The sequence below is a fragment of the Tympanuchus pallidicinctus genome, unplaced genomic scaffold (genome assembly GCF_026119805.1).
Source record: "Tympanuchus pallidicinctus isolate F22 unplaced genomic scaffold, pur_lepc_1.0 scaffold3, whole genome shotgun sequence".
Taxonomy (NCBI): Eukaryota; Metazoa; Chordata; class Aves; order Galliformes; family Phasianidae; genus Tympanuchus; species Tympanuchus pallidicinctus.
This window is the reverse complement of record NW_026294747.1, coordinates 3,456,469-3,482,524: the sequence shown is the minus strand read 5'-3', so window position 1 is coordinate 3,482,524 and position 26,056 is coordinate 3,456,469. Positions and strand designations below refer to the sequence as shown.

The 26,056-nt window shown below is 42.0% G+C and overlaps 1 protein-coding gene across 1 annotated transcript; it reads right to left on the bottom strand.

The window, feature by feature from the left end:
* Window positions 1–894: 894 nt before the first annotated feature.
* On the bottom strand, window positions 895–26,056 carry SLC6A5 (solute carrier family 6 member 5). Its single transcript, XM_052693452.1, has 15 exons — window positions 25,882–26,056; window positions 24,711–24,851; window positions 23,437–23,568; window positions 23,172–23,345; window positions 22,554–22,695; window positions 21,990–22,122; window positions 19,603–19,737; window positions 18,208–18,311; window positions 16,039–16,163; window positions 12,753–12,865; window positions 12,347–12,478; window positions 11,215–11,314; window positions 5,553–5,653; window positions 3,085–3,252; window positions 895–1,050 (listed from the first exon to the last, which is right to left on the bottom strand). Exons 2-15 carry the CDS (start codon window positions 24,778–24,780, stop codon window positions 895–897), a joined length of 1,785 nt encoding a protein of 594 aa, XP_052549412.1. The 5' UTR covers window positions 24,781–24,851; window positions 25,882–26,056.

The window sequence follows — 26,056 nt, the reverse complement described above, 5'->3', positions numbered from 1 at the left end:
TATAAAGAATGAGAATGAAGGGGGACTCACAAGGCTGAACAGCACATCTAACTCCTAATTAATGTCACTGAGTGATAACCAGACTACACTTACCACTGTAAGAATACAAAGTTAGGCACAAATTATATGATGGCTTCTTGAGGAGATATTGTAAACGAAAGCAGAGAAACAAGGAAACCACGTTCAGAGTACTGAAGAGAGTAAAACCACAATCAGGAGGAATGTGTGTGCAGTTGGCCAGAGCAGCCAGGTTTCAGATGTGTGGTGTAACTGAGTTATTTCCAATGGAAATGACAGATAGCAGATTTCAGAAGGAAATGTATGGCAGCACTCTAATTGTAATGCCCATGCACCTCATTCCAGCACTATTTCCAAACCGCCTCTTGACTCAAATACAATTTGCTCCAATCTCAAATGATATTTTCTTTTTTTCCCTAAACTTTGCTTTACTTTCCTATGCAAAAAACATCAAATGGGCACAGATCAGTGTTTCTGCTCTGATCCCACATCTTGCTTACTGGCATTCTGTTTCAGTGGTCTCTGCTTGTTCACTCTCATCCTTCCCTTTGATGACATTGGTAACAGAATTCTAGTCCCACCTTTAGCTGTCACAAAGGATCTTTTGTTTATTCCTACACAGCCCAACAAAACCTGGGGTGTAACCCACTGTGCAACATGGTTTTGTTGTCTCAGTCAAAACATAATACAGCATGGGCATCACCTACCCCTGGAAATGGTCTAGCTAGGTCTTCCCTGTGGCATGCAAAAGTTAATTCTACTTCTCTAAGCAACCACTTCCAGGCACTGCAGGAAAGAAAAAAAAATGGTGGGGAAACAAATCAGAAAGAATAGCTGAACAGGCTGATGATGTTACTGTCACCAAGGTAAGAACAATTAGCATTGGGTCCCCAGTTCTATGTCCTTCACTGGCAGTTTAAGTCCCAAGGAAGATGTTCCCAGTGGATCAATCATATTCATGTAACGTTCACCACGGTGCTTGGCCAAAAATGGACCCCAGTCTGGCTGTGGAGAGCACACCAGCTTGAGTCGCTGCAATGCAGGGAAGAGAAAAGAGAGTCTCATTTGGAGTTATGGAGCAAAACACAGAGCAGAAGGAAGAAAAGCAGGCTCGTTTGAAGTTTTTGACAATGGCCCTGCAATGCTCCACTTCTCAGTGTTTGTTTCGTACAAAGTTTGCAAGACCAATAGAGGATAAAGCGCTCAGACTTTATTTATTCATTCTCCCTTGCACCATGTAAGGGGAGCTCAGATCTACTGCTACAGATTGCCAGGCTCACTTACTGAAGGACATGTGCACAATTACTTAGCCCAGTCGTCTAAGCAGTGGGTAACTGCATTAAAATAATTGGATTTCTGTTTAGCATATTTCCCCAAAGTATACAAATGACCAAAAAGTAGTACATTGCTATGAATGAACCAGGATTCTCATTTGGAGATGACAAAATATTTCATTTCTATCCTCAGCAAAAAGAAAGAGGAGCACTTTAATGTGGCAAACAACAACAAACTTTTCATCTTTCTGCTGGTTTCCTTATTGAATAGATCATACGATTGGCTTTTTACAGGTAAAAAGGAAAGAAAACATATTTCTGATTACTTAAGAGGGAACAATTACATGTTTATTACCCAATAAAGTGAATCAGGCCTCTATAGCAGTTATTTTAATCTCTACTTAATTGCCAGTTTGCAACACATACCTCCCAGATCAACCATAATGATTTTATGAAGCAGACCCAATGTTCAGAAAATAATGGGCTATGGATAAAATAACTTCAGTGAAAGCCCCTTCAAAACATGCCCAACTTTTTGGCATTTCTTTAGGTGCACTACCAGAAGGACAGTAAGGGTAGCATCCTATTTTTCAGGCCATATACTCTAGTACAGTACAGGTGAGTTAGAAGATCTGAAGCACAGCTGTTTGTCTCAAAGAGAGAAGCTTACAAAGCAGTGAACAAGCAATTCTAATTTCATGTTAACTCATCTCCAGTAGCAGTTCTCTTTCCTGACCTCTGCACTCCAACATGCACGACACAAGGGCTGAACAGCCCCTTTAGACAAGTGACTGCTGCCTAGTGCCAGCTGTGTACTTGGATGCTCTCCCTGGGGCATCTCACCACTTCATGTTAAATTCCTTTGCTCTTTACGAAATGTAAAAACACGATCTTTTCCCTTGGGCACATGTGGTGTGACATACTGAGAGACCAAGTGAATATTTTCCCTTAGTAAATTCTGCTCTCTTCATTTTTCTAGGTGTGTAACAGACCCGATGGATTTTTGCAGGAGAGCCAAACTGACAAAACTGCTATAAAAAGAGCAGATGAGTGCCTGCTGTTTATCCGAGGAGAGAATGGCACAAGCAGTACCAGCAAGGACAGAGCAAAACTGAGAAAGACTCAGAAGGGTACTGCCTCGTTTCCAGAGTGGTGAGAGGAAGCAGCAGGTGTCTGATTTACAAAACAAAGCCTAAAAAAGCAGCCTAGAAATCAAGTGCCACCTGTTTGTTTTTTTTTTTTAAGCTCAGACACCACAGCAGGAGAGTTTATTCAGTCAGCAAAGTAGGTTGAGCTGTAGCGCATGAGATATTTTTATCTTTCTTATATTTAGGCTTCATGGATGGGCACAGCCTCCTGGAACAGCCCCGTGGGACTCAGGTACCACAGCCTATCACTCTGCAACCTGGCATGTTGTGATGTCATCCCCTAGAGCCCACGGGGCTCTTTGCAGTGCAGCACATACCAGTGGTTGGGTGAAGCTTACTGCTTTGACAGGCCACAAAGCTGGGATAACTTTCTTCCATTGACACCATTTCCAGGGCTTATGAAATTTGTAACATCTACTTCTCTTAAAAGCCATTAACAATTTAGGAGCATTTTGTTGAGGGATGGAGAGTAGAAGGTCTGTGTTCTAAATCACTGGAGCATCTCTCTGCAACACAATGACTAGCCTACCAGTGAGTAAATCTTAGCAACATTAGACATTCAGTATTACAAAAATCTATGTAAAATAAAAGAAGACAGTCTCCTGTGACCATATTTTTAAGCAGCAAAAAGACAGCAGAGTTACCTCAATAAATTTGCCTGGGGCTAGATGCATTTTTATCACAAACATCACTGGGATCCAAATAACTGAGCAGGCCAGCATCAGCCACCCAAGCACCATCGACCAGCCGGGGTAGTGGTAAGCTCCATAAGTCATCGGTTCCCATTGGTAAAAACTGAAGCAAAGAATGAACTGGAAACAAGGGAGGAAAAAGTCTGAATGAGCAAAACGAACTTGCTCTGTAGCCAAGGGCAGGTAGCTGTGCACACAGTTGCTGTGCAAGGGATATAAATATAAGTACATGCTGCTAGGCAGGGGGCTCTCACCAAACGTAATGAGCAGGTCAGAGAACGAATCTAATGAGTTTCATGGAAATCTTGCAAAATCCCACAAAAATCTGTATTTATGCCAGAAGAATTGAAATTAGAATCTTGCCCCTAGAGTAACAGGCTTTATTACATGGCCTATTGGCAGTTTTACCTAATGTGATTATGTTAAGTTACTCCATTTCAGTTATGGTATGAATAGCAATACATCTGCTTACATTTGTGCATAATTCAGTAACTTTTGGGAAATGCCTGTGCTTACAATAATTGCACACGGAAGATTTATAACAGCATAACTAGGTAAAGGTGCATATAAAACGATTGGTTTTATTTCCAGAGATGTGGAGGAGCTGAAAGTCTAATATTAGACTATTGAAATGCATCAAATATTAGTTTTAAAGAAGTCATAATAGGAAAAATATATATATGTATTGGTTGGTTTTGCTTTGTCCATTTCCATAGCACAAAAATTGAATTATGAGTGATCAGTCTCAAATTATTTCTCACTCTAAGGTCACTAAATATTGCAGTTGGAGGGAACAGCAGCAAAGCATGAAAGCCTGAACTGACCTCACTTGCTTTCCAAATTTGCTTTTCATAAGAGACAACATTATTTTTTATTCCCTAGCTGTGATTACTGGCAGCAGCTAAGCCTGCAAGTCTGATCAGTAAAGCAACCAAGCAATTAGCAGAAATTGCCTTATAGTTCCCTTCAGAAGCGTAACAACGGTTCTAAAGCAGACCTTGAAAACAGCCACTGGAAGAAACTGGCGAAAAAGGAAAGAGAACATGTGCACATGTTTCTTAACAAGACCCACGAGGAAGCATATGTTCACAATGACACAGTCCTAATACTGTTGATTAAGATGGGCTACACTTTCAAACATGAATGTCCCAAACTACGCCGATATATTGCCACAGCTGCCACCAGGAAGGTGAGCCAGATCTGCATGTTTTCCAAGCATGGCAGCCCTATGCTTTGGTGAAGACAGTCAAGAAAATCTACATGAGAGGGCAGAACACTTCCACTGCAAATGATTCTATGAACACCTGCAATGTGCCTGTTGGAAAGATGGTTCTCAGCATTGGGTGTTTCTTCTCATAACTCAGGGCTCTGTTGAGTTAACTAAAACCAACCAGTCCCTTCCCCCATATTCCTCTATGCTAACACAAACTTCTTCAGTTTTCAGAAGAAATGACCTAACTCCTGAACTAACATTACCTGAAAGAAGTAACCAACTATGGAAGATGCCTTCTACCTCCTCTCCATCCCAAAATCAAAGAACTTTTCCAACACTGCACTGAGAGCATGATTTCATTCTGGTGCCAAAATATGGCACACACTCAAAGAGTATAATTGTATTTTGGGTAAAATATAAAGAATATGTTAGAAGGTCAGACTGTCAACAGAACTGCAATATATTTAGCCCTGGACTTGGAAAAAAGACCTAGAAACTATGCTTCATAATGGTAAAATGAAGTCCCCTTTTAGACTAAATTGAGATGCTATGGAGTTGCTACATGGAAGTACAGCCTATCTAAAAGATATCGGTGTGGCAATGTTCATCTTGAAACGTCATATCGTTAAAGGCAGGCGGGCAGCAGCGCTGGCAGCCCGGGGAAGGAGGAAGAGGAGAAGGAGGAGGGAGAGGAAGAAGAGGAGGAGGAGGAGGCTGCAGTCCCACTTCGCGCAGGACGCTGCCGCCACCTGCTGTCCTGCTCTGCCACCGGCACGGCGTGCCTCGGGGAAGCCCGAGTTCCTTGTCGTAGACAGGGAGAAACACCAAAGGGGGTTATATTTGTTATTAAGGGCATGCATGTTTCAGCCTCTAAAAAAAAATAGCTCCGGCTTTGCACAGCAGCTGTCACGGAGATCTCCATGAAACTCTTTCCAAAAGCATATAACGTGCTGAAAACACATTTTTCCCTAGCAGAGCCTAAGAAGAGAAAGGGACTGTGTCATTCTCTCTCTCTATACACACACACACACACACACATCAAATACACACGCCCAGAATAACCAAACCATGCTGCTATGCCACGGTATGCTGTACCAGCATTTGGTACAAGCAGGGAAAGGCTTCAACAGCACTGCGGGGAGTCCCACCAGCACACGAAGCAACAACAAAAAGTACACACAAAAAGGCACCAGCAATTCTTGCTTACTGTTAAGATAGTTGGAGTCACAAAGGCCCAACAGACTCGCCAGAATTTACTTGGCTGGAATCCAATCATCATTTCTATATCTTCACAAAACCTTTGCAATCCTGTAAGTTGAAAAGGCAAATGCAATTAGGGGGCGAAAGAAACTGGTTTCAATTTGCGACACAGCTTTTGTGATCCTTATGTCTAATGACAATAATAAATTGTTGACATGTTAGCTGAAAACTTCAACTGAAGGAATCTAACCACAAAGTCAAAAATGGCACAAATTCCAGTGAATCACTCGATTCCTAAGGATTAAAAACAAAAATGGAGCTTTTAGCAGAGATTAATCACTGAGTTTAGAACCTTCCAGGTGGAGCCATAATGAACATGCGCTGATTAACTGCAATTGTGTGCATACTTGTTACATTTTGAAAAAAATAAAAATAAAAGCCTTACTAACAACAAAAATTAAATAAACTACTTTAGTTAAGATGTGTCTTCAGATGTGATGTGACATGCAGCCAGTAAAACCATCCAGCTGCATACTTGTATCAGCACAGATAATATCTGAGCCTCTGTATACCCACTGCGATTAAATCGCCTAACTTTGACACTGATCATCTCCTGTTATTTTTCAACCAATACGTAAGCAATGCTTAGAACTATTGGAGAGCTCCACAGAATCATAGAACAGCCAGGGTTGGAAAGGACATCAAGGATCATGAATTTCCAACCCCCTGCCACATGCAGGGCCTCCAACCTCCCCATTTAATACCAGCCCAGGCTGCCCAGGACCGCATCCAACCTGGCCTTGAACACCTCCAGGGATGGACGGGGCATCAGAGCCTCTCTGGGCAGCTGTTCCAGCACCTCACCACTCTCTCTGTAAAGATCTTAAGCATCAGTAAATCTTTAAAATTCCATTTAGTGTCATTCAATTGAACGGACTGACCGATGTGTTGATCCCTCAGATTATTGTATGGATTGCATCTATATGGTCATGTGAGTTAATGAAATGCAAACGATTGGGAAAATGCTATTTCAGACATTTCCAGTTATTCTCCTTGGCCATGCCACCCAACGAAAGTCAGTCTGCATTTCAGCCTGGCTCTGCACTACCGTACATATCAGTGGGCCCTCCTCAATTCCACAGCTATTTGAGATTTAACCACAAAAAAAATTAAAAACTTCAAGACTGAAACATGTTACAGCTCGTCTAATGGTGATGAGAAGAAGGAAACCTGGGGTCCTCCATTAAATGGGCATTTCAAACTTGGGCCAATTTGATTTGATAAAGTGGGTGATTGTCTCTGCCATTTCCATTGTACAAAGCATTATTCTACACTATTTAGTCTCTTTTCTATGATGTGGAGACATGGATAGAGCTTAAATATTGCTGGGAAGTCCTTCAGTGAAGTAGGAAATTCTCAGAAGAAAAGCAATGAATTGCTTTATGTTCTCAGTGCCCTTAGAGCCAGCCGCTGCAGCTGCTGAACATAAGAAGGGATAATCCCCAGGTTTTATCTCCCTAATTTTGAAGCTTTTCTGCTATTACTGAGGAGAAATTAATCTATCCACCTGACTTCTAACAATTAAGAATGGATGCCCTAGCACACAAAAAATAGCAATGGCTCAGTGCTCACTGTTCAGCATCTTCTGATACACCTCAAGGAGAACAGCAGGAGCTAGGGCAGCCCCAGAGCTGAGCTTAGCAGTGAGCCCAGAGTAAGCCAGCACAGGCAGATAGCATGCAAGAGAAAAGCTGAAAACTGTTACTGCAATAAAAAGATGAAAATCCAGAAACTAAAGAAGGTGGTACTGCAAGATCTGTGCCTATCTTTCTCATCATGTGCTTCTCCTTTTTGTAACACAAACCTTTGCATGCATGGACTGAATGTAAGACCCAGGACTGCTCTGTGATGGATGTGAAAGCAATCTTTGCAGTAGCTGGATGATTTGCCCCTCTGATGTGTTTTCCTGCTTATTCCAGCTCAGTGAACCATCTGAAGCAAGCTGCTTGGGAGAGATGTTCAGCAGCAGCCATCCCTGCAGCACGCTGCAGTAGCAACCAAACTGGTTAAACTGGTTGCAGCAACAAGAAGTGTAGGCTGAAGTGTCCACACATATTAGAGCTAGTCTGAGTGCTGCTACCTTGGCCACAAATTGGAACTGCAATGGAGCTTTACCTCATGATGTAATTACCATAGGATTCTGCCTCCAAAATTTGGGCAAGCTTCGTGCAGATTTAACTAGATTTGCTTAAAACTTCAATGTTTAAGGAAAAAAAAAAAAACCTCTTTCTTGGAATTGTTGGCAAAAATTCAGCTTTGGGTGCTTTGAAGTACTTAAGTTCAGGCCGATGCAAATAAACACGTGCAGAACTGACAGAGAAGGCGTCTCTTAGTAAATGATAGAAAATAGGTTCAAATGTGAAGGATGTTTTAGTTAGTAAAGCACTGATTCAATCTTAGTGCATCTGGTTTCTCCTTCAGATCAGTCAAGCCTCCTGTGTGACTTTGGGAAATCAACAATGTATCAAACTTCAGTTTTCCCCTTCTAAAGTAGGATGATGTATTCAAAGTTCTACAGGCATGAAATCCACTATGAAGTGCAATGCAAGCTAAAAACAGGATCTGCTTCAAACTTCTGCAGGTGAAATGTTTGTAACGAATGACATACTTCCTACCAACACACAGCAGCAGCTACCACTCACTCTGATGATGAACCTTCCTGACAACAGACTGCCATAAAAAAACTGTCTGGAAGGAGCTTGAATCAAGTTAAGGTCATGCATTCTCAATTCCAAGCAATTTCCTACAGTGTTTCACTGAAGCAGAAAGATCTTCATGCTTAGCTCTGCATTACAATACACAACAGTGGAAATAATGCTGATGATTAAGTTAATACCCACAGCTTTAAGTTATTCTTTACCAATCATGCATCATCATCATCTAACAAGTGGAGAACAAACATCGATGCTGGCAAATGAAATAAAAACCTGCACTTGGACAGAATAATGTAGCACGGCCTTCCTGAAAAAAATAAGTGATTGCAAGGAAATAACCAAGCGTACCTCTTTTTAATTTAAAAATCTCAACAAGCAGAACATGTAACAAGAGCTAAGGAAAGATTTATTTCATCATAAAAGCACCTGCCACTATTCTGCCAGCCTGCTTGCCATGAAGAGTACAAGTGTACAGAGAAAGGTGTCAGTGGAGTGTAAAACAAGTAATTGTTGGAGCTTGAAAATATATTGTGCCAATTTTAAGCACTGCTTGAAGGAATTTAACAAGGGCAACAGCCTCACTTGCATTTGCAAGATACAAATTTACGAAGATACAAGCTGTGTTTAGATTTAATACAGTACAAGTAGTTATGGTGCATTAGAGGAGTGAGTGATGAATGTAAAATAAATCCTTCATTTTTCATGCTGAGAGTGGAAGATTTCAGTGTTTAAAAGTAAAGGTTAATTCCAGGTAACAATCTTTGAAACTGTCATATGAAAGACATGACTAACATCTGTTGGTTAACAATCCATGGGTATGGAAAGCACAGAGCAAATGATTTGCCATTTGTCAGATCTTCACCACATCTGATTACTTAAGAAAATTTATAATAAAGATCTCCTCTACTCAAATCCTTCCTCAAATAGCAGCTCTGTATCTATTCTGTATTATTTTACATTTTCCACAGAAATTAGTATTTTAAGGAATAATGAATGTATTGGGCAAAGCCAAGCAAATTTAACAAAGTTCCGTACTATGAAGGCAGGCTTGTAGTTCTTCTGCCACTCAATGTTCAAAGGTGAGATAGAGCTATTTTCTTCCTATTTACCTTCATGCTTACTTAAGAGCACACAGAGCAAAGGAATTCCACAGACTGGGGTAGCTTCTGAGGTCTTGAAAAATATTCTTTGCAAGGAATTTTTCTCTTCTGTACTGATGGCAATGGCTTAGAGGGCGCAATCTTGGCACAGGCCGAGTGACACTAATCATAGTGATGGCAAAGAAGGGCAGCGTCAAGTGCTTTTAGCATGGCATTGTTCAGGTATGTCCTCAGCAAGGAGGAAGGAGAAAAGAAACAACTAAGTGCTCACCCAGTGCTAAGTGGGAAGACAGAACATGCAAACTGTGCATGTCTTCATGGAAACTGAAGCGTGGAGAAATGACAAATTTCCTGCATTGAATTTCAGACCTAGAGTTCTCTAAATAATCCTCCAGATCCATCTCTAGACGTGGCCTCGGGGGGTATCTCCAAGCATGACTCTCAGGTCATTTGAGAAGATCGTTTGCACATAAAGCTGATAGCAGTTACCAGAATCATCTCACTCACAGACATTACACTTCTAAACCAGCTCTAATCAACATACATACATTTCAAGGACATTAAATAATAATAATAATAATAATAACAACAATAACAATAACAATAAAATAAAAATGTGAGCAATCAAAAACTTCTGACATGTTGTTTTTGATATTTTCCATTATGTTCTGTAAGACTGCAATAGGTCATAGCTGACTTAAATTAAACCACAATTAAGTTTAAACCACTTGAGCCAGCCCACTGGAGTGGACATCACCAGAGCTAGAATACACTGCTCTATTTTCATGAAATTAGAGAGGACAGGGCAGGATGAATTGCCTGTCCTTTCTATAGCAGCCAATTCTCAAGCAAGAGTTTTGAGTTATGTCTGATTTTTCATACATTTATTTTATTTTACTCCATAACCCAAGTAGATTTAAGTGCACAGCATTAGGACCTAAGATCATTCTGCTATGTATACATCCCTAGAAGAAAACCTCAGGATTGTTGAGGACAAGCTGATTGAAAATAAATCATTCATTTCTGGGTATGGCAAGAGCAGAAACAGCCTTCACCTTGTTTTCTTTGACACCAAGACTCAGCACTTCTTTCACTTCTGAACACAAGCCATAAGTGGCATCAGCATGCTCCAGACATAAATTAAAAGCCTGCTATATAGCAAGATCATCACATGTCCTACTAGTTACCTTAGATAACACACTTCCAAGAATCAATTTCCCCAGAGTGGGCAAGTTTGGGAACAGTAATCAGCTGATACTGTTAGCTATGGAGGCATCGAGGTAACTGTACTGCTTTACAATAAAGGTGATCTTTCCCATCACTTGAAGTGTGGGTTGATGTAAGCAGTGCTACCACTGTGCATAGGTAATCACTCTGAGTAGCAGCATATCTTCATTCTGTGTTGAAGAGAGACCCTCTAAAAGGAAAGGTAGATGTGCATACGGAAAATAAATCCTTCAGAAGCTGCTAAATGCAAATTTGCTCAGAGTTTAACCTCGTAGAGTTGGTGTGTGGATGAACTCCTGGAAAATTATCACTAAATGCTTTGTCTATTCTTAGCATTGACTAAGAATGCTCCCATGCTCTCAAAACATTGGCTTTAAGCTACTGATAGAAAAAGGACAGTAAGCTGTATAAAATATTTTTTTAAATATACAGGTTTAAAGGAATCATAACAATGAAGTCCCAGAATGTTTCATTCAAAATAACAGTTCTGAATTCTTGGGTTTTTCTTTCTACAATAAATAAATAAATACAAATAAATGTTGCACCTTTTCTTGAGAACTTAATGATAACATTTACTTTACTGTGTACTGAAACGCTGCTTTGACATAGGCAACAACAATATTCTTACCATAAATGTAGGAAACTCCAACAAGCTCAAATATGGCAATGATGACAAGAGAGTAAGAAGCTGCGTAAGTGTCCACAAGCTGTAACATATACATTCCACCCTGAGGAAAAAAGAAAAGAGCAGTTACTTGTGGCCTACATGCCTCTCCATGTGCCAAAATAACCCTGTACTAAGCACTAAGGTAGGAAAACCAGACAGGAGCAGGACACAAGATCCTTTTCTAAGCAAGCATCCAAGAGACAGAGATTCAAGCCACATTACTATTTCTTCCTTCTACTAGAGCAGTAGCAGATGTTCTGCACCATAGACCATCTCATCTAGAAAAGAAACAGAAAGAATGCCAGATTGTGGTGACTGAAACACCCTATGAAGGGGAAGACATAGATGTCACTCCTTTTAGATTAAGAAATGCAATTCAATTGGCACCACCAAGTACAACACCCAAAGCAAAATCACCATTGAAACTAGAAATAATAGTGAGTCCAACTGATTTGGATGAAGAAAGCCTGAAGCAATATAACTCAAGCGAATGAAGAACTGAATCCATCCCAAACTTTGGAACAGCAGAGTCACGCTGGTAGCTGGTGGAGTAAGGCAAAGAAAGCCAAAGAGGGGAAAAGGATGGATAAGTGTTACAGAGTCTGCACAGCTCCTCTTGAAATTGTTCAGCTTACAATGCTGGAGGAAGTAGTGGAAAGCAGGCAGCGAGGATTATCTGTGGTAGATGAGAATTTCATTATTAACTGCACAATTTGCCAGGGCTATCAGTGCGTATCTATGTTACCCATGTGAGGGAAGGCACCCCAGACTAACGCACAGGTTTAGATGGCATATCAACTTTTGGGTTTTTTGTTTTGTTTCTAATCAAATACCTGACTTATATGACTACTTGGAGATGCTTGGTTAGGAATTAATTTTAAGAGAGTCAGACTTTCAGAAAGATTTGAGAAACCAAGTCTCTTAAATGCATCTCAGCCAGAGCGTCCATGCACAAAGCTTTCAAACTCACCTGGTGTGTCTTTAATCATTCGAATTCTGCTTCCTATTTTGCGACCGTTTCTTGCAAGAACAGAGAACGGCCACCAGAGGGAGACTGGGGGCAGAGAGCGATGCTCAAAGACTATGTCATTACCTGAGTGATCATAGGAAATCCCATGATGAAAAAGGAAATGCAGCACCCAAGAGTGAACAGTGCCTTGTGTGTACGTAAGTATTTGGGGAATTCATCTGAAACAGAGGTCACTATAGTCTCGATAGTGGCAAACTGAAAGACAAAATAAAGAGATTCACTTTCACACACACTGTGTACTCAAAATGGTCCAACTGGATATACTGCAAAGTGAGACAGAGTGTTCCTAATCCTTGGTGTTAATTGCTTGGATGCCAGTGCCAAAGCATTGCCTGAATCATTTCAGTGCTGATGGCCTTAATTCTTCTCTTTGTAAGTCAGTACATAGACCACACAGAAAATAGCAAGCAATCCCCACACGTAAATAGGAAAAGCACCAAGAAAAGGATGGAAAACGAAAGCATTTTACCATAGTGTCCAATCCAAGTGTCAGAAGCATCAAAAAGAATATGATAGCCCAGAATGGAGAGAGGGGAAGCCTAGTTAAAGCTTCTGGGTAAACAACAAAAGCAATCCCAGGACCTGGAAATGATAAAAATAAAGTTTGTGATAAAATTAATTGTATCCATTTGGTTGACCCTATAGGGAAAAAGGAGGGAGAATTGAAAAGTACCATTTCAAAGTATAATGAAATTATTACATTACTATGCATGATAAAGTAAGAAGCAATCCACATCAGTCTCTGCTGTATACAGGAAGATTTTACCACTTTAAGACCGAGTCTCAAATGATTAACTTCCATTTTAGCTATAAGGTTCAAGAAATTTGCACACTGCTACCTTCCAAGCTGCAGAACACACTTTTAACCACTATGCTGATACACTGATCCAAACAAGCATAAACAAAGCCATGTATTATGGCTGTTTTTTTCTCACATAGCAGAACAGACGTTCTGTTCCAGCAGCACATGAAATAATCTATGTAGTCAACTCGTGAAGCATTTCAAATTCTTTCTGAACATGAAATTTAACAGCAGTGTGGGCTGTTAAAGACAAGAAAGCTCCAAAGGTTTTGCACATGTTGGAATTTTAGAAGTCAAATGACCTTGAACTTTCATTTTAAATTACTAAAGCCTTTTCGGTAATGTTGGGATGTTCTTAGTCAAACCATGAGAGTAGAAACAAAATAGATTGCCTCTCCCTTCTTGAGGAGAATTTTATTTTTCATCGGGAACACAAGTTTTTCCTGAAAGACAGATTCTAACAGAATATTATATAGTACTTCAGATTCATATCTTAACAAAAATAGGTCTCTTCCCATTCCAATCAACAATTTGCATTCAGGTTACTGCATGCTTTGAAGGCAGATTACGTTGCATCATGACTGACCATCTACTGTCCTAAGTAATATGTCACCTCCGGGTAAATGAACCAGGTGAACCAAGTGATTCCTCTCTACTGTCCTGCCTCCCAGATCCTCCAGCCCTCTCCTCAGCTGTCCCTTCAGAGCAGATTCACCCAAGGACGGTGCTCCTTACGATAAACTGACTGCACCGTGGCTTGGACTGCAGGGTGCTTAACCTTGATCTAAAATAAAAATTGAGCAAAAAGCCAATGGTTGCGCTTTAATTCTTCCTAATCACCTGCAGTGCTTACATCAGAAATTGATAGATGTGCTCTTGCGTCGTGCCCGTCTCCCATCTCACCGCTGAATTGATGATACTTCTGTAAAGAGGTTCTTCATCTCACAACCAGAACCTTCATATAAGGACTATGAAATGCAGACACGCTATCCAGAAAGCACGTATGATCACATACAGCAATAAAACCTGTCTTACTACCCCATCCCTAGGCTGGACTCAAATGACACCTAGCCAAGACAAGTTTAACACAACTTGGAGATGAAGACTGACCCTCAGCTAAACTCACACAGTTTTTCCCAAACACACTGGTCTAATTCATCCAGAAGGTTGGGACTACAACAGTACTTTTCCATTCCTACTTAGCTGACTGGCAGACCAAAAAAGAAGACATGAAGCACCAAAGAATTAATTGACATGGCATTAGCCTGCAAGGGTACTAACCCCTACAACTTTCTATCAAGAAATGTCTTGCCAGCTAGCCATCCTCTCTGGTCAGCTCAGAAGTACCGCAAAGTCTGTGTGATTATGTATATTTTAGTCTCAAATAGGAAAAAAACAGAAGGAAACTGAGAATCTTTTATTTTTCTTAAGTAGCAAAGTATCTTGTTCCCTTCAGTGCTATTCCTTTTGCTTTTAGTAGCAGGTTTCTAATGAGCAATGAGAAATATCAGGGTTCTGAGAAAAGGTCAATCCATTCTACTGGTGCTTGTTCCATCAACTACAGGATTTCTGCTTCCCATTTAGCTCTGATAAAATTATCGAATACATATTAACCTTAATACCTAATTTCTCTCCGACCATGAATGTTATCATACATAAATGAAGGAAACTTTTCTCGATTTCTATCCCCTACTAAGAATTCGCTGATACCATTTCTGAATCACGATTCTCAATCAGTCAAGTGCCTTAGGCAATACAAGATGCCTTATGGCGCTGGATTTATCTACACAACAAATCTCAGGAAAAAATGTTTTGTATCTTTGCATTAATGCAGGCAGCGATACACTTCACCTACAGAAGTCACCAGCATGCAAAATTCCCTTCTTGAACTCCTTAATCTTTCTTCAGTTCAGAGCCTCCTTTTACTCTGTGATATTGCAGGGTAAGGGGGGCATAGCATGGGCAGCTTTCCCATAGCTCATGGAGAAGCTACTAAAATACATTATTTCAGTGCTTCAAGGTGGCTCTGTGCTGAAGGTTAGTACAATACACTTAGCACCCTCACACGTACACAGAAACACCTATGGTGGGAAGTGTAAATCCGTGTGTAAGTTATTGTAAAATGACTTCAGGCTTGTCCTTTTAACACAGCTTGAAATGATCGTGAGGGTTGGCATAGACTTGAAGTGCTGCACATTTCACAGGAAACAGAGCTGAACTATCCCACTATAATTCAGCCCTTTAAGCTTCTTTGAATAGTACCCCTTCCTACATCCTGCTGCTTCATATCAAATCATACACAACAGCACCAATTCCTCCATCAGCCACACTCTTCTCATATCAATTCAGCTCTACCAATTAAGATGTTACAGATCCACATTTCTTATCATCTCTCTTCATAATTCAAGGCTTTCTTCATCTGTACCACTTAATACATTCCAGACGAATTTTTTCATTTCACTATAGAAGCATCTCCATCCTCCCCACTTTTCAGAAGCATAATCCACATCTCAAGTTGTATTTCTTCCACCTCCACACTGCAAAGCCCACTGCTTCCCATCCAAGATCTCCACCATCAGGAACAAATTCTACATCGACCAGGATGTAACAAGGCAGCAGCAAATAGCAGCTGACTGCTCGGATTATATAAAGGAGATACCTCATTCAAAACACTCTTTCACAAAGAGCTTTGAAATGAATTTCACCTTGCTGCTTTCTCTTATCAAATGAGTGAGATCTTTACTTCCAAGTAATGAATACTGGACTTTTTTCTGTATCAAGGTGCACATAAGTAGATTACTGATCCACACCATTTAGAAGCCAGTATTCCCACCTTCACTGTCGATAGAATCATCAGTAATAGAGATGAAGGCGTCACCAGAACTGTGGTGTTAATGAAATTAATGAAATGAAATTCATTAACATGAGTTAATGAAACGGCAGCATACCCTACCTTGGTCTGCCACAGCTTCAATATTCACTTTGAGCTCGTTTGCCATGAAGCCAATAACTGAGAAGATGACAAAGCCGGCAAATATACTTGTTGCACTGTTGGTACACGTGACTATCAGCGTGTCCCTGGAAAGAAAGCACAAAAAGGGAAGATTCTGTATGCATTTCAAGACTCTCACATGACATATGCATCCTGTAGGAACACTGACAAAGAGGAACTTTAATACTTATCCAGTATTTTTGACACCGGTCCGAGATGATGGAAGTCTTGAGACCACAAGAATTCAGCTGTGCAAGTTTTCATGGCTCATACACCATGTAGGAAGCCACAGGCTAACCAGAAGGCTGAACGTTTCTGCTTCTGGCATCACTAAAGACAGCAGCAGTGACCTAACAGAGTGCTTTAATTCTGCCTAATGTGGCCATCTACTTGCTGCATTACATGTGGACTACCCACCAGAGACAGGACAAGATCATTTGTGTCCTAAATAATACTGTACACAACTCATTTGTGGAGGATTCCCCAATACTGTCCTCATTTTTTGGTGTTGTAATGGGAATCTCAAGAAATCCGTATCTGAATTCCAGGCTAGGGTGGGTAAATACATGTGGTCTGGCAGGAAGCAAGACACCATTGGCCCTGTCCACAATTATATTCTTATGGGATTTTTATTTCATCTTCATGATAATAATTTGAAATACCTCCCCTTACACTACTACGACTGAAAAAGAAAGTAGTTTGCTCTAAATGTCTTCCAAACATGGCTATGATTGCTAAAATTGCTTATTTTTACTGGTATTTCTTTGTCAGGAACAGAATTAAATACAAACTGAAAAGTTATTAAGAACTTCAATGAGTTGACAGTGCTTCTGGAAAGGATGACAGAGCATCACTTAGCAGGAAGGATTACATTAACTATTTGGACTTATGGAAAAAATATACACTTTTATTTAATAAAAAACAAAAACAAAAACACCATTGTGGATTAATATCCTTTCAAAAGCCAGATAAGTTTTAAGGAAACATTTTATGCATGTATCACCAAGTGATTTTATGTAAATTTACTCCAATCCTAGATTATCTAATAATGTTTCAACTGTATATGTAACTGAAAACCAGAATTCTAGAATTTCATCTGCATTATAATGTAATGGTTTTAGAAAGTGAAAGGGAAAAAATCGTCAAGCTTCATTTCAGTATTCAAGATACACTGTAAAATTAAGCAGATTAGAACTAAGTCTTTCTTACTGTTTTTTCTTCACTCTTCCCATCCCTATCATATGTTAAGCATGCGTAAAAGCCTTAATATTTTTATATATTTCATTACCATCTATTACTTTCAAATTTTTCATTAATATTTTCAATTGCTGCAAAACACTGCTAAATTAGTGTAGAAAAAAATTGGTATGACACCTGAACCATTTTTTTCCCTTACACTCATTCCTCGTCAAAAAATAGAAGCACAGGGCAAACATATTCAAAGGCAGAATCCAAAGAACAGGAATCAGAATGGATTTGTTTCAAGGGAAACAAAACTGACTCTAAAGACAGCACAAAGCATCGGTGAAGCTTTCTGCTCATCTCCCTTGCTTTTGTTTTTTCCCCCCTATCTGCAGGCAGTTATTGTGCAGATTTCTTGACAAAACCTATACTATATCACTAAAACAATCACTTCCCTCACAAAAGTAGTTTTAAGAGTTGGAAGCTGAAATAACTTCATGCAATACGTGTGATTGGGGGAAAAAAATATTTAAGAGTTGAGAAGCACATACAGCAGAAGTTGCATGCTAAACTTAAGCAGGTATGAACAGTAGCAAACTTCAGCTTATTGCACACCCAGGTCATTCTTCAATAGACACTGACTGTTGGCATGGCTCCATAAACACTGCTCACAGCTGTTGGCAGCTGCTCAGATTCTCTTTCAACCTACAACTGCCAACTCTGAAAATGAAGCGTCAATAGGGACTATAATTAACTGACAGTTCATCTTGAGACCCAGATTAGATTAGGACCTGGAGAGAAGAGGCAACAAGACAAAAAGGGGAGGGAATGAAAACTAAACACTGTGAAGCAGTAGACACTTCAGTGCACATTTCTGCAAGATGGAAAATAACAGCGTTTTTGGACAAGATCTCTTTAATAAGTCTGATGGACTTTATTCCCACATACCTGTAGCAGTTATTATGGAATTTGTTGTAAGAAGAGAGAGTAATTAGACCTCCCCACGCTGCAGATAAGGAGAAGAAAATCTGAGTGGCAGCATCCTTCCAAACCTAAATAAGACAGACAGGAGAGGAAATTGCATTGGCTTCAGGAAAGAATTAGTGAGATCAATAACACTAAGAATTACTGCTGGGGATTAACACATAAGTAGTTCAAATAACATTTGGAGCTGTGGATGTAAATAAAGCAGTATTTACAAATAAAATCCCGCCCTGAAATACAGCACTCATTTTATTAGGAATTCTCATTCAGCCCAACTGAAATGATAACATGTCATCTTGGCACAAGGGCACAAGTATTCAGCACACTGTGTTGCTGGGTACTTGTCAGTATAAATACATTCAGCAAAGGGAACACAAACGAAGAGGAAAAATTCTGCATTGGGCACTGATGTGACAGTGCTGTTATCTTCTTAAGGAAAGCAATGCTGTTCTGTGATTCTGTATTGTTTTGAAAGATGTAATGCTACCATCACCAAAGGATCACAGTACTCATTGTTTATAGAGATAAGGACATGAAGGCCTGTAAAAGTCACACTGCTATTGACAGAAGGAGGTGCTCACGTGCCCTTTCAAGCAACCGAAATTGATGCGTGGGTTCATGCCCACACAAATACAGAGGAGGTGTGTTTTTGTAGCGTGTTTCACTGGTTTATTCAGCAACATTCAGCTGAAATTTAAGTGAGAAATCAGAGCTGAAGCATGCAGACCAGCCCATCTTTTCCAAAGAGCCAAGCCAGGTACTGAGTCCTTTATTTCCATACTGTTCTAGATGGAAAAGAACATTATTTCTTATAAAGTAGCTACTGTAATGATCACAGCTGTTCCGTGTAAGCATAAATGCTGTTGAGGGGGAAGGTGTTAGAGTAAGTTGTATGATTTACATCTCAGGCTCATTTTTCAGAACCATTGAATTTATTCAGTGAGAAAAATGCACGTATTCTCCGAATTTCTGAAGACATTTACAGAGAAACGCAGCCTGTGTTACCAATCAAAGTTTCACGTGTTTGTTCAAGTCAACGCAGCATCCACTTGGATGGCAGCATGCAAAAATCTCTATCTCCCTTTTAATTCCCAATTTTAAATGCATCTACTCTGAGAGATTTGGGTGAGACATTAAATGTGAAGTAAACGCCTCATGTTTATACCTATAGGTACAATATAAGGTGTGTGCACACAAACAACAAACAGCCATGGCAACAACGCTCCCCACACAATGAATGGGATTCCACTGATGACAGGACTGCCTCTGCACACGCACAAAATGGTTGCAACAGCCATTAAGTGAGAAATCTGTACGGGTTATTCATCCTATCAGTTACGAGTGCAGCAAGCAGCTCACCATAGCATCAATGAGCTTCTCCCACTTGGGCGTGATGAAGTACCAGATCCCAGCTCCAGCCCCAGGTAGTGTCACACCTCGGATAAGTAGGATGATGAGAACCACGTAAGGGAACGTTGCTGTGAAGTACACAACCTGGACAGACCAAAAAGATTGTTAGAAGGGATTATTTGGATTTATAAGAAGAGGAGGAAAGAACTGGAATTGTTTCACTATTGCCTTAAAAAAAAGGAATTATTGGGGATCAGAGAAAACAACCAGGGGATAAGACTAGGACGGAGCTGTAATTTTTTTTTACATCTCTTCTTACTGCTGGAAACAGGAATAATATCAGTGATAACAACTGGGATTGCAGAGGAGAAGAAAAGGAGAAGAGAAAGCCTGGAGAGCAACAGTAATTTAAAGCTAAGTGGAAACACCATGCTTGATCTTTACCCAGAGGAAACTAATACAACTCACTGGAACTCAAATACCACCTAAAGATCCAAGTTTTTTCCCATGTATTGTGCATTTTTCCTTATTTATCTAAGCCAGAAAATATCAGTCGGTACCACTTAATAATTACATATCTGCATAAAAATGTTCATGGACTCAAAGCGAGGACAAAAAAAAAAAGTCAGCGGAATGATCCAGACAGACATAATAATCATTGGGTCTAAAAACACAGCAGAGGTTGTGCATTAAATGTCTTCATAATTATCTAGTACAGAGCAGGGCTCTCTCTAGTCAAATAAAATGGCAAAGTTACAACCCGTTAGGCCATACTCTCTACCCAAAAGTATTTAAAATCCTTTTACATTTCAACTTCTGGATCCCAGAGGAACTGAAATCCTCTGAGCTGAGGTGACGTTTGAAACTGCTTTTCCAGCTTTCTCCTTGCTGTTTCAAGGGGCATTTCAAGAAGTTGCGTTCAGTGCAGTGAATGGAGTTCCATTTAACCATAGCGAGTGATAAAATCTATTTCCATCTAAGCAGTATTCCTGGGAAATAGATACATCAGCATATTTGCACTTGGCTTTTAAAGGCGTGTACAGGCAGATCAGATTCCTGTTTTCACTGCATCTCAGAAGCAACTGAAAAAAAGTACTCCAGAGAGAGAGAGAGAAATTCTTATCCAGGACAGCCGGACCATTCCAGATGAGTGTTTTTCCACTCTTCATCTTAAAACAAATTTGCTTGAGGTTTCTTAAGTAAACTGGAACATAATTAAGCTAGCCTGATGTATGCCTGATGCTCTTATCTTAAACCTAGAGGCGATTCTGTCATTTAGATAAGACCTACACAAATTCAGCAGGCTAGTAGCCTCCACATCAGTACAGTACATACAGGTTTCAGACTTCCAAAACCAGCTGACTTTACCAGCCTGGTCCTTAGCACATTCAACAGACAGACCAATACTGCTGCAATTTACCACAGTGGGCACTTTGCTGACAGCCAGACTCTGGAGCCAGAGACAGAGCTGTTTTGCAGACTGACATATCTCAGTGTAGTTAGAGTAACTTTTCCCTGGTAGTTTAGTCTCCGGATCTGTGCTATCCCAGAAAACTTCTACTTACACCATTCTATTCTGATGCAGCTTTGTTTGTTTGGTTGGTTGGTTGTTTTGAGGGACATCACTTTTTCTCTGTCTACACTTCACAAATGAACTACATTTCTGTACAGCTCATCTCACATTTTAATCTGCAAGCAGTGCAGTGGCACTGATGGAAAAGTCTCACACACTGCATTCAGTGCGATGAAATACACCCAAACCAGCACTGCCACCAAAGACAGGGCAGCGTTTCCCTGCTCAGAGGGCTGCCTTGCCAACCAGTGCACCTGCACTTCCCTGTCCATGAGAGCACAGCTTCCTTCTTTACATGGTCGCAGGCTGTAGCAGCTGGAAATGTGAAAAGGCAGAGAAAGGGGTCTGGGTTAAGGAAAGGAGCAGTTTCAGAAAGTTGCCACCAATATTCAGGACAACAGCGTACATAATGCCGCTGCTCACATCCACCACAGGACTGTTTAGGTTCAGTACTAATTTAAAACTTGTTGCAAATCATCTTCATTTTTGTCATGGATTCCCTAATTATAATGATAGTTGAGGCGACTGCAGAATTTTTGATGAAGGCCACACACAAAAGGGAAGGCACTATTTTTGCCATCCAATTGCTAAGTACAGCCAAAGGGCTCAATTTAAATTCAGTGCAGATTAGGGAGCAAAGGCTAACACAAAATTATCTTTTTAATATTACGGCCAGACAACAAATCTTGGAAAGGAAGGGGGCACTTCATTATTACTTAGACATTTGTTGAAACCAGCTCTCAGAGCTTTAAAGAGGGGTATGATTCCATCAAAGCAGTGTGCTGCTTTCCTGGAAGAGTGCAATTGCAGATGATTTTCTTACTTTTCCTGATGACTTGATTCCTTTAGCAAGGGAGGCATACACAATCACCCAGGCGAGAAAAAGAGACAGCGCCAGTGGCCACCTAATCTCACCGGGGTATTCAATCCCTGCTGAAATCTTCAATACAAAGTACCTAAAATAATAATTAAAAAAGAAAAAATACATTTAAAAAACATAGAAAAAAAAATGCAACAACTGCAGAGAGTAATTCAGTGCAAAATCCTACAGCATTTTGTTCTGCTTTAGCATCCTCAGTGGTCCCTCTAGAAGATTCCAGTGAATCTCACCACGTATTATTTTATGTATCCGCATTGCAGTAGGAAATAAAAATGCCAAGCGTGGGCCAGCACTCCAGCTGTGCTAAGCACCACAGGAATAGGACAAAAACACAATCCTTACAAATGAGCTTTCACTGTTATTACACATAAAAGCGGGTATCATTTATCGCCCTTAAAGATGACATTTCCAGTCCTCCAAATAGTTTGTCCCTGCATTATGAGTGACTATCTGAGCTACTGCACATTTTGAGGTAAGTAACATAACATTGTTAAGTAAAGATCTTACTTGAAGTATTCTTCACTTCCACTGACAAATGTCTTATTTCCTTCACTGGTAAAGTTAACCATAGTCAAGTTTGGATAGGCACTCATACAGAAAGTAGAGTTCTTGATTTGTATTTTTGGATGGTCACCAATGATGCATGAATCTGGGGTTGAGGGGAGAATAAGAAGGAAAAGAAAAAAAATTGATTGGATTGTTTTACCATTTGAGCATAAAATGACAACAAAAGCATTACTTGAAATTCAGTTGTGTTTGCTTTCTGTAATACTTCGCTTGCAGGGGGCTCGAAGAGTAGTGAGTCTCAGTATCTGACCATTTTCCCCCTTATAGCTAAAAGCCCAAGGCATAAAAGGGGTCTGAATGAAACAGTTCGAGGGGAAAGCTTACTTCAAGCTCATCACAGGCCTGTCCAGCATAACACCTTCCTTCCTATGTAGATGTAGACATTCCTATTGAGATGCTAAGGAGCTCAGCCCCACAAAAGAGAAGCACATCGCTGGCAGTAGGATGGGGTCAGATTTTACCCAGGAACCAAATGCATACTCAGGGACACAGAGCCAGCAATGGAGCATGGGAAAGTGTGGATTTTGGATGAAGAAAGCCCCATCAGCCCCCACTTACCCAGTAAAAGCTTGTTTTTGTCTTTACAGTCCGGCGTGTTCCAGGGGTTGTTACAGGACGCCCAAGGGAGAACGGGTACAAAGGAGGCAAAAAGGTAGAAAAGAGTGTAGCACAGGATAATGTTGTAATATATGGCTATCAGAACGGAGATGATCAACATCGCGATGCCGCAGCCTGAGAGAGGAAAAAAACACCAGCCAAGAGGGAGTCCAGCAGGGGGGGCTCCCCAAAAGCAGCCCGGAGGGGCTGCTGCTGTCCCGCTCACCTTGCAGGGCGGGGATAGCTTTCCACACCGACACTGGGCCCTGGCTAGCGAACTGCCCCAGGGAGACCTCCAGAAAGAAGATGGGGATGCCGGCAAGAGCCAGCATCATCAGGTAGGGGATGAGGAAGGCACCTTGGGGGAGAGAAGGAGGAGAGCAGAGCATAGCGTGAGTCACGGGGGGGCGGCAGCGGCCCGGGCAGCGCGCAGCACCGGGAGGGTTCGGCAACACCGAAAGTGGTTCTGTTTGTTTGCCCGTACCGGTGCCCGCAGCCCCGATAGAGAGTGACCTCTGCTGCGTTTCCAACTCTATCTCAACATGGTAAAAGCGTCAGCTGAGGATTTTAACAGCCCCCCGCTTTTGTAAGCGAGGTGGGGGGGGGGGGGGGGGGGGGGGGGGGGGGGGGGGAACAACAGGCAAACAAACAAAAAAACAAAAAAAACTGCACAACTTTTTAATCTATATTTTAAAGATGAATATCCTCTAAACCGCTACCTGTGGCACAAAGCAGCCCTCACGGGGGCGATGCAGCTGCTTAACACGACCTCAGCACCAAGAGCCCCGTGCCATAGCGCTGCGCTGGCAGCTGCAGCGGGTGGGCAACGCCAACGGGAGTTTGAATGGAGCCTCTGCGGGCACAACTTCTTCCTTTTGTGAACCATTAACCTTTTCAGAACCCTTCCAAATCTTCTCCCCTAGAATCATATGCGATGATTCCATTTGGCCGCACAGTGTTTCCGAAGAGTATTTTTTGATTTGTCACCAATTGCATTAAGACCAATCCTCAAACAGCTCAAAATAAGATGAATATTGACTCTGCTTCTACCTGCATCCTGGAATCCTCTTTCTCCCCCCTCACCTGCCGTTTTCCCGTCCCGACATCAGGGACCATTTGGGTGAGGGATGCGGCCGGAGCGACTCGTCGTTCGCTCTTCGTTCCCTTCACTCTCCTGCTTGGCATTTTTTTATTTTTCGTGTGTGTTTCGTTTGCTTTTTTTTTTTTTTTTTTTTTCTTAAACGGAAAATGCGAACGAAATCTCGTTGTAACTTCCCTGCTGACCACCAGCTTTTCAATAGGAATAATAATAACAGAAAACCCAACCAAACGGAAAGCACAGTGAGGATTTGCACTCGATCTGATGCTGCCGGCACGTACGAGACTGCCCGACCCCAGCCTCCGCTCCCCTCGGGTTTCTCCCCACCTAGGGACGGGGGCAGCTCCCAGCTCATCCACGTACGGTACTGCAGGAAGAGAGACAGGAAAAAGCCATCCTACCTCCCCCATTCTTAAAGGCCAGGTACGGGAACCTCCAGACATTGCCCAGCCCCACTGCATAACCCACCATGGAGAGGATGAAATCCAGCTTGCTGGACCAGTTCCCTCGGGCTTTGTTTTCATCCCCTATATCGTCTTCCTAAAGGGGGAAAAAAAACGAAGGGGGAAGATCGGAAAACAGCCACGGTGGCAAACAACCATCGCAATTAGCGGCTGCCCCCAGGGGAAGGGAGGTGGTGGGTGTGGGGCTACGTGTATGCACCCCCTGTCTGGTCCTTCCCCCCTCCTCCCCCCTCCCCCCCCCTTCGTGCTTCCCCTGGGGCGAAGGGCACAGGGCTCGGCCCGACATTTCCCTTCCGAAGCTCCAACCCCTGCAATGCGCATCTCTGGCCCGGGGGGGAAGAGGAGGGGGGAGTGGGGAGGGGGTGGGGGGAGCTGCCAGGCTCAGTCCCCGGAGCGGGATCCTCACGGCTGCAGTTCCGGGGTGCCCTCGGGGGTCCCCGCCCTCTCCTGCGGGCTCAGTCTTTTACCCCGAGAAAACTAAAAATCGTTTTTGTGAAATGAAACCTCCCACTTCTCCTTTCAGGATAAAGCCGGCTCTGCGGGTCGGTAGGGACGATGAGGGTGGGGTGCTCCTTTCCGGCCTCCTACTTCGCCAGTGTCAATCACTTCAGAGCGAAGGGGCAGGGTCTGACGTTTTGGGGTCTCGGTTGATTGATTTGGCCCTATTTTTGGCTCCGGGGCGTTCAGCTCGGGTGGGCGACACCTCGTGCGCAGAGTGCACAGCCCGTGAAGGCTGCAGAACCTCGCGCCGGAGCAAAGGGATGCCCAAGGACCCCAAATTTCCTTCCCTGCTCTTTCTCTTGGGGCAGACTCAGGTAGAGCACAAGGAACTTCTCTCCCAGTGGTCCCAGGCAGCATCGGAGCCTGGAGGGCACGGCTCGTCGAGCACACGGGAATGAGCCGAGAGCTATCGATCGGCGTTTATACCGATACCTCGTTATTAACGACCACCAGCGACACAGCAGCTTATCTGCTGCCCTCTCTCCGCTTTTCTCTTTCCCCCTCCTCACTGAGCAGCCCCATCCCCCACTTGTCGGGTCCGCTCCCATTAGAGCTTCCGCCCCAGATGATCTCTTACTCCCTCAGGGGGGAGAGAAATCCCGCAAGGGGGAACTTACCCCTTCCACTCTGCCAGGAAGAACAGAGGTGTTGCCATCTGTACCCAGTACCACGGTGCTCTGGCTCAAGGTCACCCAGGTGCTTTTGGCATTGTTTTGCTCCAGAGTGCTCTTACCCAGAGCTGGGTTACCGTCCCCGTCCGTGCTTTGCAAAGCGGCGATTTT